Here is a 20,619-nt window from a genome sequence, read left to right as displayed (position 1 = left end):
TTAGAAAACAGAGTGCATAAAAGGGAATAATATGAAATAAAGCTTTCAAAGGTAGGTTAGAACAAGATTACAAAAGGTATGTCAAACTGAGGAGTTGGCATTTTATCCTAAAAGCTATCAACAAGCAATCGCAACATCACAGGGTTTGTGTGAAGACCAGGTTTATTACAAGAGAAATGAACATGCATATGGAACCCAAAGAGTTCACAGTCCTTAGAGAGGTTTGCATATTTATGACAGTACAACAAAAGGTGAAAACAGAAAGGCATGGGAGGGGACAGGTGCAGTAAAGGCTGGAAAAAGGACAAAACCACTCCCATCAAGGAGGAAGAGGCAAAAGTCGCATCCTTTCCCCTTGGGAACTGCTAGACTATGAAGACAGAAGGGTCTGCGTATGTGCAAAGCACCCCAGCTGCACAAGCACTGGTGCCTGTCTTGCCTCCCAAGGACACGAAGGCAATCTAGCTTGAGGGGTAAGCAAATTATGTCAGCTGGAGTTGGGGAAGGGCTTTGTCCTTGACACATTCAGGGCATCCTGCAGGTTCTGGTTCTGGTGTTTTTGGAAACTTGGCAACTCATAAAAACAAGTTCAGGGGACCCCTTACCAGCCCTTAACAAAGCAATAGGGAATTTGTGATATTTCTTCGTTGGAAGACTGAGATAGTCAGATTTATTGCTTAGGAAGTTTATTTTGACAGCTATGTGGAGGATGGATTGAAGAGGTGGGGAGACAAGGCAGTGATAACAATTAAGAGACTGTTGCAATAGTCCAGATAAGAGTGATTGAGGGTCTGATCTTAGATTTGAGCCATATGAGTAGAGAGAATGACACAAGCACTAAATGAGCTAGAATGAACAAGTCTTGGCAACGTTTTGAATACTGGGAATGTGGAGAATGGAGGAGAAAATCATCTGGAGGATGAAAACTGGACTGACTGACTGACTAGAAAAACAGTAGTGTTTTCAACAAAAGTAAAGGAAATTTGGAGAAAAAGAGTTCTGGTTTGGACATGTTGAGTTTAAAATGCCTAACTAAGGGATATCAGGGAATTAGTGAGGTAGAATTCCTGCTCGGGAAAGTAATTGGGACTGGATATATACAGGGTGTTCCTAAAGTCTGGACACACAGGCAAAATGCATATTTTCAAGAAATGAAATGAATGAAATTTTCAACAACATTTTATTTAATTGGAACATTAACAAATAACATCTTCAATATGATTTCCATCATTTGTGATGCAAAGGTTGATGCGCTTTGCAAGATTCACGTGAACTCGATGCAGTAACTCCACATTGCCGTCAATTTTAGCACATTCACTCTTTATGCATTTATGTGTTCAATCAAGTGTGTTGCATCTGTGATTTTCATTGAGTATACCTTCTCCGTTAGCATACCCCAGAAAAAGAAGTCGCTGAGCAATACAGTCTTCGGTAAAACAATTAAGGAGATGTTAATGAGATTTCGTATGTGTCCAGACTTTGGGGATACCCTGTAGATATGAGAGTTAAATGAAACCACGGGAACTGGTGAAATCACCCTGTGAGGGTAAAGAGAAAAGAGAAGACTCAGCACAGAGCTGTATGGTTCCATCCCAGTTTAAGGGGCAGGATGTGAAGAGAGCCGACAGACAGGAATGAAGAGAGCTAGGAAAGTGTAGCAGCATAAAACTTCAGGAAGAAGAGGCATCATTAGGAGGGGGTTAACAGTGTCATCTTATATGTCAAGAAGGATATGGACGGAGAAAAGGTTTGGATTTTGTTTTGCGATTCATCAATCATTAGTAACTAGATGGAGAAATTTCACTTGAGTAGGGAGGCAAGAAGCCTTATAGCAAAGAGTTGAGAAATAAATGGGAAATTGCCAAAAAAAAGAAATTGACAAATTTTGGAGGGACTGCCAGAAAATAGGCACATGATTGAGCTGTGAATTGGTATAGCCATTCTGGAAAGCAGTTTGGAACTACTGCCCCACAATTTTTAACATATGCTCTTTGATCCCAGCAATACCACTACTAAACCTAAATGCCAAGGAGTTAAAAAAAAATAGGAAAAGAACTCATGTGTACAACAATATGTATAGCTGTTCTTTTTTCTGTGCCAAAAAACCCTGGAAACTAAAGGAGTACCTGTCAATTGGGGGAAAGGCTGAATAAATTGTGGCATATGAATGTAATGGAATACTATCATGTTGTAAGAAATGAAGAAAGAGATGGTTTCGCACATGATAGGCATTTTTGTTTGTTCAAATGAGGAAGGAGATAAACAGTTATATAGCACCTACTATGTACTAGGCACTGTGCTGAGTACTTTTTACAAATATCTCATTTGAGCCTCATAACAACACTTTGAAGTAGGTATTTTTATAAACCCCATTTTATCATTAAGGATACTGAGGCAGCAATATTAAGTGACTTGACCAAGATCATATAGTTAGTAAGTGTTTGAGTCTGGATTTTGAACTCAAGTCATCCTATCTCCAGGTCCAGTGCCCATTCAGATTAAATATGTAAAATGAACTAATTGAACTTGATAATCTCTCAAGCTCCTTCTGGCTCTAAATACTATAATGTTATGATCAGCGAAAATGCTACTAAAGAAGATGAAGACAGGAAAAGCTGCTAGACTAGATAAAAAAGACCCAAAAGAAATCTGTGGTAAAGAAAGGACAAATTTGAAAGGATTGAGAGATCAATGCTCTAGCAAAAAGCAAAGATATACAATTAGGAAAAAAATCATAGATGCTATTACTACTTTTAAAAAAAAAAGATGATTGTGAGGCCATTTATAACTACTTATCCATATTCCTACTTCCTTATTTCTAGAAAACCTTGATAGAATGACCCACACACATTTCATGTATATTCTAGATGAAGATATTAAGACAACAACAGGCAGGCTTTAATAAATGATATTCTACAGCAGAAAAAGATGCAGAATGTATAAGATAGCACTGTTTTTTTTAATTGATTTTTAAAAAGCAGTGGCAGCCAAGGCATAGAGGATAGAGGGCTAACATTGGATCTTGGAAAACCTAAGCTTAAGACCTTCTTCTAAGATATACCAGTTGTGTGACCCTAGGCAGGTCACATAACCTCTTAGTGGTCTAGGGGCAGGCTCATCTCTAAGACTATAAATTGTGAAAAAAGGTACTGACTTGTTTCTTGAGTGCGTTTTCTCTTCCAAGAGTTCGCTTTATCAATGAAACCACTGAGCCAGTCTCTATCCCATAAAAAAGCATTTTACTTGGGAAAGAAAATGTCACCTTAAAGGCTTTTCTCCAAAAAGTGTTTCCTAAGTATATGTTATTATAAGTTCCTTTGAAAGATGAAATCACAGAGGTAACTTTGTTCAATAATACTCTGATTATTAATATTCTATTAGGCATACGACTAGGGGATATATCTGCTTACCAGAAGTATTCTCCAATGTCATGGAGGATATTCGGCCGAGTCAAAAGGGAAGAGGGAGTTCCCATACAAGCCTGAATTTTTCCTGATACACCTATTCGCAGATGACACTGTGATGATTACATCAAGCCCAGGAACCTTAGACAGACTCCTTACTGAGTGAGATTCACAACCACTCAAAAGAGTTTGCCTGATGAGCCACACTGAAGACCTCAATGGATAAAGAATATCTACTGTCTGCTCTAGCTTCATCTCCCTCCCTTCTCAGTCTTGACCCTGTAGTTAATCAGCTCAACATTACACTGCCCTTCACTCTCTCATCCCCCATCCTGGATTATTCCCACCATCTGCCTCTTACACTTCTGATAGGCTGCTGAATGATGCTGGGTGAAGTCATGCAACCATGCAGACTGGGTCCATTACAAGTTTATCTAATATCAACTTTGCCACTACTGCTTAAAGGCGATGCTTTACTCTTCTTTAAGATTCTTTGTTTCACTACCTTCTCTTCCCCCTTATAACTTCCCAAATTTCCATTCCCTCTGCCTTATTGAGACAAGACAGGTCATTCATTTTTTTCTTCTGTTCTATATATCAAAATCTCTTGATATCATCCCCAATTCTGATTTTCTTCACTCCAGTCTCCAATGATGAAGTGGCAGCCAATCTCTCCACTTGTATCTTTAATCCCATTGCTTCCTATGTCCTTCAATATATTGAAAGTATCCTTGATAAATTAGATGGGAACAAAGTGGGCTTCAGTAGATAATTAACTATAGCAGACTGTACTGTCATAGTCGTATATTTGACTGAAAGATTTAGAGAAAAAGCTAAACAGCTTAGTGTGTTTATTGATTTTCAATTGCCCTCTCCCTAAAAAAAATTGAGTTGGTAGTCAGCCTTAGTCTCACCTCGCATCTGAGCCTCAGTCTCAGTCTCAGTCAAAAGTCAGCCTTAAATACTCTTCTTCAACAATAAGATGTTTCACACACTCATCATACAAAATTCCTTGATAGATGCAACCACAGAAATAATTTTGTTTAGAGATCTTTAAATGATCCATATCAAAGGAGGCAGGAAACACAGAGATAGAAGCCTACCAAAGGGATTCACCAACGTCAAAGAGAATATCCTATGACAAGTCCACATGGAAAAGGAATTCCCTATAGATGGTGAGGTTCTTTGAATACTCCTGCTCATCATGAATGACTTTGTGTTTGTTACCCTAGAACACTTGAGGCCCTTTTCAATGAGCTATGTCCTAGTTAAAAAAAAAACTGGGTAGAGCCTATTTGGTTCCTATATTGCGGCATGCAATTCTGTGAGTAGTGTGTGGAGTTGGTGCCACAGTACATACAATTAAAATGAACAATGGCTTTGACCCATGATTGAACAGGAAGATGGGATCAAGCTGGGTTACATTTGAGAAACTGAGAATTACCATCAGTGATCCTTTCAGTGATCTTGAGCTGCTCCTCGTCCCGCAAATCTTTATTCTTAATATTAACATTTTACTTGTGAGTCTGTGTGTGTGCAAATAGGACACCACACTGTGAGAAGAACCAAAATTACAGATGACACAAAGGACCATGAAAAGATGCATGGTGGGTATAAATACTCACATTAAAGTGGTGACTTTCTTGTAAGAAATGATAAAGAAGTTACAATCAAGGACATATATAACTGGAAAAGCAGGTGGTGGCTGTCAGTCATGTGACAAGAGCATAACTCCAGTTTCTGGGAGTTGTTAGCATCTTTCCTCCCCCTTGGAAATTTACAATAAGCTCTCCGGTACGTTGGGTGGATCCACTGTGGTGAATTCATGGAAGGATGTGTGTGAGGATCACACAGAATAAAAAGGTCTTATGGACTTTAACTTATGATCTGTACTTATAGAAGAAGTTCTCATTCCAGAGGTGATAAAGAAGGAAAATATCTTACTTCCATTGTATTTACCATAAAGGGGAAATCATTGTCTAAAGTAAATTTAAGCACACGGTAAAAATAATAGATAACATTTGTATAGTGCCTCCTCAATTTAAAAAGCTCATTAAATGTATCATCTCATTCTATCCTCATAAAAATCCTGGTAGGTAGACAGAGAAAGTTATTATCCACAGTTTACAAGTGAGGAAATGGGTTCATAAAAGGGAAGTGACTTTGCCAAGGTCACATAAACACCGCATGGCAGAGTTGTACCTAGAACTTGGGCTTTATTACTACTTAGCACTTTTTTAAACTACTTCTGGAAGTATTCATGGCCCATTCTGATACTATTTTTCTCTATTTTTAGAAATACAAACAAAAATTTTGCTGAATTTGTCTTGTAGAAACAGTACTGTATAATCACACAACCTAACAAAGATTTGTAGTAATGCTTGCATTATAGATAAGTAATATAGGTGAAAATTGATAATTCACTTTGCTTTTAAACTTTTCCTCATATGATCTTATATACTCTTTGGCTGTGTAAATATCAATTAGTGGTGATATACATGTATGTGTATGTGTATATATATGCATACATAGATATGTAAAATTCCGTAATTTTATCTTTCTATGGAGGCAGATCACAGCTTCTCCACATTTCCATGAGTTAGCAGTCAAATAGTAAAGAATCACTGAGTGACCAGTTTTCATGGTGATGTTCCACTACAAACTTAGCTATGTTGATCCTTGGACAAGACATATATTCAATAGGTCAATACAAGAAGCCTTACCATCTTGGTAAGACTTACCAGAGCTAGTGGTTTGCCATAACCTTTAAGAACATGAGATTATTCCACGGAGTGAGGCATTAATGAGGGACATCCCTATTAAAAATATAAATACTGTTCCTTAGATACTTTGATGGACCTGTGCATTGATATACATCTCTCTTTAACAGTAGAGGTAGCAACCCAACCACAACTTTATATATTTTTTGCATCCTGTCCATTTCCTTTCCTAAATCTTCCACAGAGGGACTACCCAACATGTTGGGAAATCTTTCTTCAGATCACTTAATATTGCATGGATACTATTAGGTCACATGAAGTTTTCATTCAAGTATGCCTGGATCTTGCTATATGATTTACCTCATTTCCCATTATATATCTTTCTGATGGTATCCTTTGCAATTCTTCTCCTGTCCAATTTTTTGTTGGTTAAATGTTTCAACCTACTCATGCCCACCACAGGTCTGTCCATTATCCTTTGAGTGACTGACAACTTTAATCTTTGGAGGCTGTGGCAGTTTGTAACCTTCTCCCATACAACGTCATTGAAGGCATTCCAAAACTTTCAAAAGGCATTCTGGACAATTATCTCCCTAGTATTTTATTCTATTTCCAGTTTTCAGTCTTTGTTGCTGGCTTCTCATATCATGTTTCCTAACAGTGGGCATACCCCAAGGATCTGTCCTAGGCTCTCTTTACTTCTCCATTTACATTCTTTCTCTTGATGACCTCATCACCCACCATAGTTTGAATTATTCTCTCTATTCAGGTAGCTCAGAGATGAGTTGCTACTCTCTCCTAAACTCCAGTACTGTATCACTAACTGCCTACAGGGCATTTCCTTAAAACTCTCTCTCTCTCTCTCTCTCTCTGTCTCTCTCTCTCTCTCTCTCTCTCTCTCTCCAAACTTAAGATTGGGTCTCCCATTTCACCCAGGTGGAAAGTTCAAGGGCTACTCTGAGGCCCAAGACCACCATTGATTAGAAAGGCAGCTATCACCTGTTCTGTTTCCAACCCAGGACTATTTGTCCCTCCTTAGGCAAACCAGATACCTAGTTAATATAGGCTATTGCAGCTCACACCTCAAAAGATCGGTCAGCCTCCACCTCTCTGGTTGGACATTTATAACTGGATGACTCAGTGACATCTCAACCTCATTTTTATCCTCTTGTTTTCAGTTGATGATGTGCTGATGGCATCAAACAAAATTCATTATCTTTCACACCCGAACCTATCCCTCTGCCTGAGTTCCCTAGTTCTATTGAGGGCATAAGTATTCTTGCATTTTGCCAAGTTCGTAATCTCAGTTACGTTTGACCCCTCATTCTTCCTCACTCAGTATATCTAATTACTTTACAGATCTTTCCATTCCTATATACGTAACATCTCTCTATCTGTTCCTTCTTTCTACTCATATATATCCACCAAATTAGTTCAGGTCCTTATTACTTCTTTCCTGGTCCATATATTATAGTAACCTCCAAATTGGCCCTACTCCAATGCATTATTTATAGAGCTACCAGAGTGATTTTCTTTAAATTCAGATCCAACCATCTCACTCCCATAATCAATCAATTCCAGTGGTTCCTTATGACCTGTCAGATTAAATACAAACCATGCTATTTGGCTTTTAAAACACTTTATAACTTGGCTTCATCCTATCTTTCTGGCTTCATTAAATATTGCCTCCCTTCCCACTTAATAAGGTCCAGCGAAACTGGTCTTGTTTGTTCCTCACACATGGAACTCCATCTCCTTCTCAGTGACTACACTGGCTGTCCCCCATGCCTGAAATGTACTTCCTTCTCATCTGTCTACTAGAATCCCCTTCCTCCTTCAAGACTCAGCTCAAACACAACATCCTACAAAAAAACTTTTCCTGAGTCCTCTCAATTGTTAGCACCCTCCCTCCCTAGCCACTTCGTATTTATCTTGAATTTAACTACCTTTAATTCATCATATTTATTTTGTATTCTATCTCCCCAAGTAGGTTGTAAGCTCCTGGGGAGGAGTGACTTGTTTCATTTTTGTCTGATATCCCTGGCAGCTAACTCAGTGCCTGGTTTACTAAGCACATAGTATGTGCTAGTGTGTGCCTAGTAAATGTTTATTGATTTATTGAAGAGCAACTTTAAGATAGCATTTTGTTCCATTGAAGCAAAGGCTCTTTTACAGTAAATAATGAATACCAGGGCTTGTTTTATCTTTGTTTTTTCAATGAATTGTGGAAAGATAGGATCTGCTGTAGATTAACATATGAAAAAGCCTGATTATTCATTCTCATTATTTTATCTTATGGCTATCATATCTTCTTCATGGATGTCCTTGATACACATGCAGATTATTCTCAAGCATATTGGTTGGCAGTTATTGATCTTTCTTTGATCATCTTTTTTGGGGGATAATAATAAGGTCTGATTTTTTTTTCTTTTTTTACAAACCTTTGGAATCCTCTCCTCTATATTCTTTGAGAATTTACTTCCCTAACATTTTCAGAATTATGCTGCTTCTAGCACAGCATAACTCTTTTTTAGTTTGGCCAGCCTCCTCTTCCCATTTTTTGTTTTCTTTAATGGGATTCTACTTCCTCAATTAGGATCTCATGCTACTGTAATGAATGTTAGAATTAAAATATGGTATCTCAGTTATCTTGTATTCTGGACTCTTTTCTTAAAGAAACTACTCATGATACATAGGTACAAGGATTCTTTATGTTCTGCGAACCTTTTTGCTTCTTGTTTCTTACCCCTGAACCATGTTTTCCAGCATTTTTGCTGTCCTCTCCTATGCCTGCATTGGCAATGAAGTTAACTGAGCATAAAAGTAGATGTTGACTAAATCTGGAGGTTCCTCTGGAATTTTATTTTGAGGGGGGAAGGCAAGGCAGTTGGGCTTAGGTAACTTGCCCAAGGTCACTCAGCTAGTAAGCCTGTGAAGTGTCTGAGGCCGGGTTGGAACTCAGGTCCTCCTGACTCCAGGGCCAGTGTTCTCTAGCTGCCCCCTGCCCCCTGTAGAATTTTTTGTAAAATGTCTCAGGCTTCTTCTATAAAAAATACTAATGCACAAGCTGCAATTATTTTAATGGTTCTCTTTTTGCAAATGCCTATTGTGAACACTGAAATATAAGATGACAAAATGTTCCATGAAATGATATTTCTTGTTGCCCTTGGATGTACAATAAAACCAACTTTGTTCACAGCTCCTTTATTTGTCTCTACAAGAAAACCCAGGAAGCCATCCTCCCACTCAGCCAGAATGCTCTTTTGTCTTCTGGTTTCATTGGTATTGAGAATGGCAATATTTACAATATAGTTTATAATATAGTACTATGTCAGCTTGTTGGTCGCTGGACAAGATCTCAGATTTAGAGTACCATGACATTAAGTATGATCCAAAAAATGGCATGGTTTTTAGCACTCTTTGCCCAGTTTAGCACCGTTCTCCCATTATAGTTATTCAAGTGGAAATGGGCCACACAGTATTGAGGGCCTTTTTGTATTTTTCATTGTTTCATGGATTACAGTGTCCAAAGAATTCATCACAAAGTGTCCAGCCCGTAATGCGACAGGGAACAAAATCCAGAACTTAAATAGTTTAGAAAGAAGTTTCTTAAGTTGTGTGATTAGAGAGGAGAGCCAAAAAAGGAGTGCCCCCCACCCAGGGTCTATAAGTTACATATTATATAGGATTCAAACAAAGGAGCAAGGAAGCAGTAGCTTATTGGCCAGCATGGGAGCAGTTTCCAAATAAGACATACAGGTTCCTTGAGTTGATTAGCAAGAGGAAACCCCTCACATTCCATCCGTCAATCTTCAGATCTGATTGGATTTCTAGACAATAAAATCTACATCCTGAGTTTTACATTAAATATATCTGGTCTCCAGGAAACAGGTCTGGTTTCTCAGCTAGACAAGGTTCAAACACTACCACCAAGTTTTACCACACCCAGTGACAGGCCTCATTGTATTTAGCTAGGCTGGTTCTAGAAAGCACCCTGCCTGAAACCTTTCAGCTTAGTAGCAGCTTCCAGAACATGCACTCCACTGATAGAGCCTTTTAAAACACAGGATCACATCCATTCCTCAAGGAGGAACTTGAGTAGGATGTTATGGAGGATAAATAGTTTAAAATACATGATCCTAGCTTTTATAAATTGAGTAAAAGACAAGCATTTTAAGCTAAACTTCAATTTTAAATAGAAATGTTACTTAATAGAAATGTTTCTGTTAGAAAGAGATATGAATTTATATGGTGTCTACAAAAAGCAACTTGTCTTGAAATATCATTTGTATTTCAATATTTTTTCCTCCAAAAACAGAGATTAAGGAAAATGGAATTGAGAAATTATCCCCAAAGGATGGTCGTGTCATTGAAGAGACACTTATTTCTTTATCGGATCAACGAGAGCAAGAAAATGATAGCCTAGCTGTTGAAAGTGATGAATTGGAATCTTCTTTTGCAGACTCTTCTGTGATTTCAGGTAACATAGTAGTATTTAATATTGTGAACACTTCAGAGTCTATACCTACCTAACTTACTAGGTATAGAGGAAATCAAGAACCAATCAAAAAAAGATAAAACATTTTGGCATACATGCTTTTCTGAACATTTAAAAGATTAAAATCATGCTTTAAAGCAGAGATAAGCCAGCAAAAGCTAGAACCAAATTAAAATGTAATTGGGAAATATTTTTAAAATAACTAAAAATACATTAGAACATAGTGTTAATATGTGGTGTTTTAAGTCAACAGATGACCTGCAGTCATGTATATGTATAGTTTAGTGCCCCCCTTTCTTTCTGTTTGACTTTGACTCCGCTGCTTTAAAGGAATGAAACAAACTTTCTTTTCTCTGATCAATGATATATATATATATATATGTATGTATGTATATATATGTATATGTATCTTATTTAAGTTATTCATACAAGCTATGGGGCATTTGAAAAGATTTTAAAGCTATTTAACTTAAACCATTCGTGGTAATTTTAGGTGTAAAGAAAAATAGCAATTATGAAGTTGCCTATAACACTAATTTGTGTGGTATTTTAAGATTTACAATTCATTGTTGATGAATAATTCATTCATTTGATGACTCAAATCAAATGAATTTTGATTCATTTGAAATAACATTTTAAAAATTATGACAGCATCTCATGTTGTTCATGGTATCTTATACAAAATAATGTATTTGGGGGGGCAGTCTTAGCAGATAATTGCATATTTGTGTTATATCATTTATAATTGATCAATAAAAAGCCATTAAAACTATATAAAGGTCAGGTCTTCATAACTAAAAGAGAATTAGATTGGAATATTAGTTATTAATTAGACCTAAAATTACAGTTGATTGATTATAAATTATATGATATCTGCATACCAATAGCGTAATGAGCTGAATTTGCAACTAATTGACCAGAGTAATCATTAATGTGTCAATGTCAATTTGGAGGAAGGAGAATGACTCAGGAATGCCTTGATCTCATGCTCCTCAACATTGTTATCAATGATTTGAATGAAAGCGTAGTTAGTATGTTGTCATCCTTGTCAGATTTGCAGATGACATTAATCTGGAATGAATAGCTAACACTAAATAACAGTTTGGGCAGCTAGGTGGTTCAGTAGGTAGAGCACTGGGGTTGGAATCAGGAAGACTCATCTTTATGAGTTCAAATCCAACCTCAGATACATAGTAGGTATGACCCTGGACAAGTCACTTAGCCTTGTTTGTCTTAGTTCTTCATCTGTAAAATGACCTGGAGAAGGAAATGGTAAACTTTGCCAAGAAAACCTCATGTATGGGGTCACAAAGAGTAGGACACAACTGAAACGAAACAACAACAAGAAAGCTTAGGATCCAACGAGGCTTAGGCAGGCTAGAATGATAGCCTGAATTGAATAAGATCAAATTTAATAGGGACAATTGGATCAGTAGGATAAAATACTTGTGTTCCTATAAAAGATATTGTTGGTGTTTGTCCTTTGTTTTTCAAGACCAATGACATCACAGGGTGCTGTCTTAACTTATGCCTGAATTGGATTTAAGTGAGGCAGAATCGACACTTTCTCTTCCTGAGTCATAGAGCCCAGTGGCAAGACAAAAATTAATATGACTGGCAATGGCCCAGGATACAATGGATTACTTTGGCATCTTTGATGTCTGACCAAGCTCTAAGCACTCTACAACGCCTGCCTCAGCCTCCTTTATGGTCGTTGGAACAAATTGTTCTCATCCACCCATTCTGCGGAGGGAAGTCTTCATGTACTTGGGGTAGACATCCCCGTAACTCACTGATGAGTTTGAGGCCTGTTGGTCACCCTCAGCCTAATTTAGGTTGTCTGTCAAGACAGTTTTACCAGAGTGTGGCTGCTGTGCATGCTGTGGCTTCTCTGAGCCACAGGTGAGAGCTGGATGACAGATGGACACCAAAGGCAGATGATCAACCCTGAAGAGGACTTAGCAGCCCTCACACAAGAGGTGTTAGTCCTGCTAGTCCTCCCTAAACACTCCACATACCCTCCCCTGCACAAGTACAGGGTCAAGAAGGTGTGGCTAAATAGCATCCTCTCTGAAAAAAAATCCTGGGAGGGAGGGTAATTAAAAACAAGTCATAAGTGTGTGATGGCAGCCAAAATTGCTAGTGCAAGGCTATATTTAGGCTTACATTATATTGGTTTATATTAAGAAGGCAGCAGGGAAACCAGCAAGGTGCCTTTTATGTGCCAGGCTTGACAAATAGTTCATTTACTTCTCACAACAATCCGGCAAGGTAGGTGCTGTTATCATCCCATTTTACAGCTCAGCTCTGGGCATTTTCTCTGGCTGTCCCTCATGCCTGGAATGCCCTTCCTCCTCCTCTTTGACTATTGACTTCCTTGGCTTCTTTTAAGTCCCAACCAACCTCTCTTAATTCTAGTGCTTTCCCTCTTGTTTCCTATTTTCCTGGATATAGCTTGCTTTGTATAGTACATATTTGTTTGCACGGTGTTTCTCCCATTAGATTATAAACTCCTTGAGGCAGGAACTATCTTTTGCATCTTTTTTGTGCCCACCAGTGTTTAGCACATAGGAGGTGCTTAATAAATGTTTATTGAATTGAAAACAGAGGTCAAGTGACTTGTCCGAGATCACACAACTAATAAGTATCTGACACTGGATTTGAATTCAGGTCTCCTTGATTCCACAATGCTCTGTCCTCTGTACCACCTACCTGCCCCGACCAGTGTCCAGAATAAAGGAGGTGGGCATCCCTACTGTACACATTCTGCCATGGTCAGATCACGTTGTGAGTATTTTGTTCAGTTTTAGGAGTGATGTTTTATAAAGGACATTGACAATCCAGATTGTGTGCTAGGGAAGGGAGTTATGATGATGAAATGATTAGCAATGTTGTCACCCAAGTAGTGCTTTAAAGGAACGATTGAATGTGTAAGGGGAAGGCAAAGGATGGGGCGGGAGGAGGGGAGATGGCAGCTACCTTCAGGTTTTTAAAGGGCTGTCGTAAAAGCCCTTTTAGGATGAAAGAAGAATAAATCTTGTTCAGATAACAAAGGACAAACAACAACAATATCTTTCATGGGAACACAAGTATTTTATCCTACTGATCCTATTTATGCCTATCAAATTTAGTTGTATTCAATTCAGGCTTTCATTCTAGCAAAGAGTAGAAGTTGCAGAGAAGTAGATTTTTATATTTAAAGGGGGAAAAATCCTTACATGACTTAAATCTGTTTTAAAAATGGAATGTATCTCAGGAGATAATAGCTAACACTTGTATATATAATTTTAAGATTTGCAAAGTACTTTACATTCTTTATGTCCTTTGAGTCACAAATTGTGAGATACAGTATATAGCTCCATTTTACAGATCAGAAAACTGAGCTTGAAAAAGGTCAGTAAGTCAGCTAGCATTTATTAAGTGCTTATTATGTGCCAGACTTGCCCATGATCACCAAATTAGTTCCATTTGTGGTCTAGAAGAGTTTCTTAAAATGTAAAAGAAAATCCATCAAATACTGCCCCTCCTCCCAACTCTGCTTGATTTACTACATTTAGCGGTACAGTCTCTTTAAGGAAATCGCCCGAGCACAAATATATTCCAAGTCTGTTGAAGGTTTATTGAAGGGTATTATTTTCAGATTGACTAACGCCTTGGGAGGGCAGGTTTGGAGGATGCTGCGTATTGGGCCTCCAGTAGCTAGCTGTGCAGTTACCTGTGGCATCAGATCAGCTCCTATAAGTGCAGTGGCACTGGTTTCCCAACCTGCCCTTTTCACACTCGTCTCCATCTCTGTGTGCTAAGACGTTCCTTCAGTTTTCCTTGCTTCTCAGTAGCACTAGGGTCGTATTTGGAAGGTAAGCAAGGTTTTATGTATTATTAATGCTCTCAGAAGTAAGCGTCAAGATCATTAAGCATTGGAATTGGTTGAGTAGGTGAAGAAGCAAGAAGGAAGGGAGGATGAAGTCTGACTCGGCCCATGCTTGACTATAGATTTATTAGGTCCTGTTCTATGACCTTGGTTGGACTCTGTGAAATATTTATCTATAAATTTCTGAGAGCCTAGAGGCTAGCCTTCTATAGAGACAGTTATAATTCAATAAAGAAAGGACTTTAAGGCTCAGGAATAGCATTTAATAAAATGTGTATAGATGACATTTATTTTTCTCATGGTCTGAATTTCTGACTTAACTCTGATCTTTTCCAAGCCTGTTTCAGTATACTATAGATACTGTATACAAGTTAATATTCATCCACTCTATGCTTTTGTTCTTTACTTCGTGTGTTTTACATATATGAGATATAGCACCGGGCCCCCTCTGGGGGCTGGCATAAGCCTTGTAACAGTCCCATAATTGTTGTGTCCAAGATAGAATTCTAATTCAGGTTTTCTTGACAATGCATCCAGCATTTTATGCACTCCATCTGTAGTAGTGTCTCCTTTACTGAAGGTCTTAAATCAAACACTGGATATCCGGCCATTTGTTGGTTATATTGCAGAAGTTATTTTTGTCCAGGTATGAGCTAAACTAGATAACCTCTGAGATCTCTTGGATTTATTCTGTTCTTTTTATTTGTCCTTTGTTCTCAAAGAGGACCATGACATCAGGAAGATGATGCCATGACTTGCAAGTGAATTGGATTTAAGTGAGGGAGGGCCGTGCAAAGTCACCAGCTCCTCCAGAGCCATCTGGGTCCAGTGGCAAGATATAGATCAGGATGACTGGAGATGGCCCCCTTGATTTATCTAGCCTTTTTTTATGGTTAGGGAGGAGGAATTACCTTTGTTCCTTTAACTTTTGCATAACCAGCTGTTTTTTAAGATATACCCCTAAATTTAACAAGAAGTAATAACAAAGGGAAAGAAAAGGATATTTTTCTTTAACTTTAGGCCACTCTGGACATTATAATCTTCAAAGGCTAGACTAAACACGAGTGAAGGCAACTGGGATTTGTGTATTTATATCAACATGTTATTTAAGGACAAGGGCAGAATTCTATAGTCTTTATACCTTGACAGAGTCCTTCAAATTCCTCTCCTTGTAAATATGGGTGAGACATAATGAAATACCAGAGGTTTTACATCTAGGGCTATGAACGAGCTGCATGAGTTTTGAGTTTGTCAGTTTTTTGAACCAACTCATTAAAACTTCTAAAAGTCAAAATCAGAGCACTAGATATGACAGACCTAGAGAACATTGTTTCCTGAGGTCCCAGTCATGGCTCATGGTCTGGTACAAAGGATCATTCAAGGACAGAGACCTTAAATAATGATTACCTTTAATAAAAATATATACAAATACCCCTAGGTAAAAGCTATTTCTAAGTCAGTTTGTTAAAGTAAAAGAAAGTAAACACTACTAAGGAAATTGAAAACTATTGGTAGGGAGGTTTCCTGGAGTGTCATGGGGATATGTGTATGTGTGTGTTTGTGAATGTTACCTCATATTTCCCCAACTCTACCAATATCCTGGCCCACAATACTCCACCCTTTTACTTCCAGCTGCCAAAAATATAGATAGCCAGGATCACAAACCTCGGCTTTTAGGCACAAGAGCCTACCCCCTCATCCTGGCCCATGTATTTATTCCGCTCCACACACTCCTCCTTTACTTCCAAGACTGCAAACAACCAGATGAGCCTCTGCCAGCTGCTGTGGGCAGGCCCCAGACAGTGAAGTGGACCAGCAATAAGAGTTGGATTCATTTTGCAGTTTTGATGGTGTCCCCTCAGCGTTGCTATAAAAATGAAGAATGGGCCGGGCTGTGAAGCTGATGTTCATTGTCTTGGCCGCCTTTGTTATTGGCAGCCTGGGGTCAGAGGGTAGAGTATTGTTGACCAGGATACTGGTGGAACTGGACAGGTGTGGGGATAACCCCACAAACTCCCACAAGTTTTGGACAGCTTCGATTGAGAAGCAGATCTGGAGTAGTTTGCGTTTAGCCCCATTGTACTGATTTATGACCCAGCTTTGGGCTCTTTGGGCAAGAAGAATTTATAGAAGCTATTTCTAGGACTTTTGTGGGGAATGCCTGAGACCTCAGAGAACCCACTTGTCATCTGCTTTTGATTTCCTTTCAGGATCCTTTGACTCACCTTAATTTTCATGAACTGCTTTTGGAACTTCCATTACCTAGGGTATTTATATAAATTTTTTCTTAAATTAAGGGATTGATTATTTGAACTATCAGATTTAATAATAACAATAATAGTTAATAAAAATACATAAATAATAGAGGATTTTATAGGGTTTTAAGGTTTGCAAAGGACTGTATATGTGTTGTCTCATTTGATCCTCACAATAACACTTCATCAGGAACTGTTACTATTCCCATTTTATAGATCTCCCTAATACTAGATGTCACCCATGACCAGGATGCATGGACAGAGCTTGCTGAAAGTCAAATTTATAAATAATCGGATATAGTTTACAAAGATAAAGGGAATAAGAGAATAAGCATTTATATAGCACCTACTGTTTGCCAGGCACTATGCTAAGCACTTTTTACAAACATGCTCTCATTTCATCCTCACAACCCTGGGAAGTAGGTACTATTATTGTCTGCATTTTGCAGTTGAAGAAACTGAGAGCAACAGAGGTTGTGACTTCCCATAGTCACATGGCTACTAAGTGGCTGAGGCTGGATTTGAACTCAGGTCTTCCTGACTCCAGACCCAGTAGTCTGTTTATTGTGCCTTTAGAAGATTTTTTAAAAAAAATAATCAAATGATATTTTTTAGAATTAAAATTTCTTTTGCATAAATTTCAAATTCTTTTTAAAAATTCATTTGTTCTTATTTGTTTTTCTTTCTATGTGACCTTGGCCAATTGAATGAAAACAAAAATAAAATAAAATTAACCAAATTCCTTTTTAAAAATTTTTTTATTAGTTCCTTTTATTTTTTTTTGCACGACAGTTATTTCCCAATATACCCCTCTGTCATAGAACACTTCCTTATAACGAAGAAAATCCCATAAGCAAAAGCAGCTGACAGTAACTGTGATGATTTGGTATTTAATCTTCTGTACCTATAGTGTGCTACCTTTATCAGAGCGGTTGGGGAGTTATCATCTAGGACTGAGGTTGGTCACTGCAGTTAATTAGAGTTTGATAGCCTTGTACTATTATTTTTTATTACATCATTGTAGTCATTGTGTTTGTCATTCTCCTGGTTGTGCTTTCCTTGCTGTATCAGTACAGTTCTTTAGAAGGTTATGTGAATGTCATGAAAGAGACAGTTAGGAGGTTATATGATTTTACCATGTATGTGAATTCAGTGAATGTCAGTCTGTGGAGGCATATCTGTAGCATGCTCCTAATCCACCTGTTTACTAACCTTGTTAAAAAAAAAGAAAGAAATTAGATTGACCAGCCTCTTCTTGATGAAGCCATGTTGACTCTTAGTCATCGCTGCGTCACTTTCTAAATGTTCATAAACCATCCCTTTAATAATAAATTCTATTATAGTCCAGTGAAGCAACATCAAGCTCATGAGCATATTTTTTCCAAACTTCACCATCTCCCCTTTTTTGAAAATTAGCCTAGCATTTGTCCACCTTTAGCCCTACAGTACCCTTCCTATTCTTCATGGTTTTTCAAAGATTAATGATCAGTGGCTCAGAAATAACATCCACCATTTCTTCATTTTCTGAGTAATCTGAGGATCTCATCCAATCCAGAATGGCTCTGGTGATTCTAACTGTAAAGAATCTTGGGGATGTTTGGATTGAGTCCAATTATGTATCCAAAGCAAAGGAAAATTCTGGCTTTTTCTAGAGCAGATGCAAAGTATGCCTACTTATGGTGTATGTTTGGTCTATTTGCCTTATGATTTAGCATGGCTGTACCAGAGGTGATTTCATTGGGGGAAAAGAAAATACATGTGAGCACACTCACAAACACACATATGAACACATTCACAAACACAAACTCTAGAGGAACTGAAAAAATTTTTTGTTGTTGTTGTATAGTACTAAATTTAATAGTGCCAAATTCACTTAATATAAGTAGGCCTTTAATAGTATTTGGCAAACCTTTTGTCATGGAGATTTTTGTTGTTAACATTTTTGCTGCAGGAAGTTTTACCTATATAAAAATTCTTAGAATTGGACAGTCAAAAGTAATAATAGTTTGTGATATATAATGCTTAAAGGTTTACAAAACACTTTCCCCATAAAACTCATGTGAAGTAGGCGATGCAAGTATTTTTATCTTCATTTTCAGATAAGGAAACTGAGGCTTAGAGCAATTAAGTGACTTACCTATAGTTGTGCAACTAATTAGTGGCAGAGCCTGGATTCAAACCCATGCCTCAACTCCAAAGCCCCACCACACCATGCTCAAGGTCTCCCAGATCTTTACTGTACATTGTTGCCTGCTTATTGCCTTAGGTATTTTCTCAATACTGAATAAGCCTCATTTAGATTCTAATGTATTTTATGAAGATTTCACGAACAGTAAAAGCAAAGTAGCATAAAAAAAACTTGTTACTCAAGCTGCACCCATTCTGTAAGTAGACAGAAGACCTCAGTTTTTAGAATCATCAATCTGGCATATTTACATGTGCTAAATTCACTTGCAGAAAGACAAAACTGGGGTTGGCAAAATTTTTAAAAATGACCTGCAATTGCAGATTTAGGACTATCTAATATTTATTTTTGAACCCATTTAAAAATCTTAACACATACTTTGTTAATTCATCCATTCAAGAAAGATTTATCAAGTACCTATTACATGCAGGCATTGTGCTAGTGCTGTACTGGATTAGAATGGTATTTCTATTTCACATTAAGTGTACATGTGAACCATTATTTGAAATTTTAATACGAAGGTTGGCAACATGGTTCAAAAGTCTCTAATGGTTTGCACATCAAATAGTCTAAACGTTTAGTAAAGACCTACCATGTGTTAGGTACTGTGCTAAATGCTAGGGATACAAAAAAGGCAGAAGATAGCCCCTGCTCTTAAGGAGCTCACAGTTTAATTGGGGAGACAATATGCAAACAGCTATGTATGAACAAGTTATATACAAGATAAATTGGAAATAATCAAGAGAGGGAAGCCACTAGAATTAAGGGGGAATCAGGAAAATCTTCCTGTAGAAAGTAGGATTTTAGCTGAAACTTGAAGCCAGTGAAACCAGGAGATATAGATGAGGATGGGTAATATTCCAGTTAAGGGGGGATAGCCAGTGAAAATTCCTGGATTCAGGAGATGGAGTTAACATGTTTGAGAAACAGCAAGGAGGCCAGTGTTACTAGATCACAGATTGTGTGGAGAGGACTAAAATGTAAAAAGGCTGAAAAGGCCAGAAGGGACCAGGTTATAAAAAATTTTACAAGCCAAACAGAAGATTTCTTATTTGATTCTGGAGGTGATAGGGAGTCACTGGAGTTTATCGAGTAGGAAGGTGATATGGTTAAACCTGTGCTTTAGGAAGATCAGTTTGACAGCCGAGTGAAGGAACCTGAAGCAGGCAGACCCATCAACTGGCTACTACAACAGCCCAGGCATGACGGGATGAGGGTCTGCAACAGGGTGGGGGCGGTATCAGAGGAGGGAAGGAGGCATATTCAAGAGATGTTACAAAGGTGAAATTGACAGGCCTTGGCAACAGATTGGATATGGAAGAAGAGGGACAGTGAGGAGTCAAGATGGACAAGTGTTGTGAGGCTGGAGAGCTGGGAGAATGGTGGTGCCGTTAACAGTAATAGGAAGGTTAGGAGGGGAGGGTCTGATGGGGAAAGATAATGAGCTCAGTTTTGGACATGTGTAGTTTGGGGATGTTCTGTAGAACGTTCAGCTCAAGATGTCCAATACGCAGTTAGAGATGTGGAATGGGGGGAGGTTAAAAGAGAGGCTAGGGCCCATGTTGGAATCTTTTGCCCCATATACCTAGCCAGACAATCCCAAGACTCTTATTTTTAAAGAAAGTGGACCTTCCCCCCTCAGAAATTCTAGTGGGAAGTGTACAATTAATGATATATTTCTTTTTT

The 20,619-nt window shown here is 38.1% G+C and overlaps 1 protein-coding gene across 1 annotated transcript in view; it reads left to right on the top strand.

The window, feature by feature from the left end:
* The window catches only part of IFIH1 (interferon induced with helicase C domain 1), a 108,187-nt gene that overhangs the window by 16,358 nt on the left and 71,210 nt on the right, over positions 1-20,619 (top strand). Inside the window, exon 3 of the mRNA XM_036745415.1 lies at positions 10,443-10,604. Coding sequence (XP_036601310.1) covers positions 10,443-10,604 — 162 coding nt within the window. The remainder of the gene's footprint in view (positions 1-10,442; positions 10,605-20,619) is intronic.

The sequence above is a fragment of the Trichosurus vulpecula genome, chromosome 2 (assembly GCF_011100635.1).
Source record: "Trichosurus vulpecula isolate mTriVul1 chromosome 2, mTriVul1.pri, whole genome shotgun sequence".
In the NCBI taxonomy this organism is placed as follows: domain Eukaryota; kingdom Metazoa; phylum Chordata; class Mammalia; order Diprotodontia; family Phalangeridae; genus Trichosurus; species Trichosurus vulpecula.
This window is presented reverse-complemented; position numbering and strand designations above follow the sequence as displayed.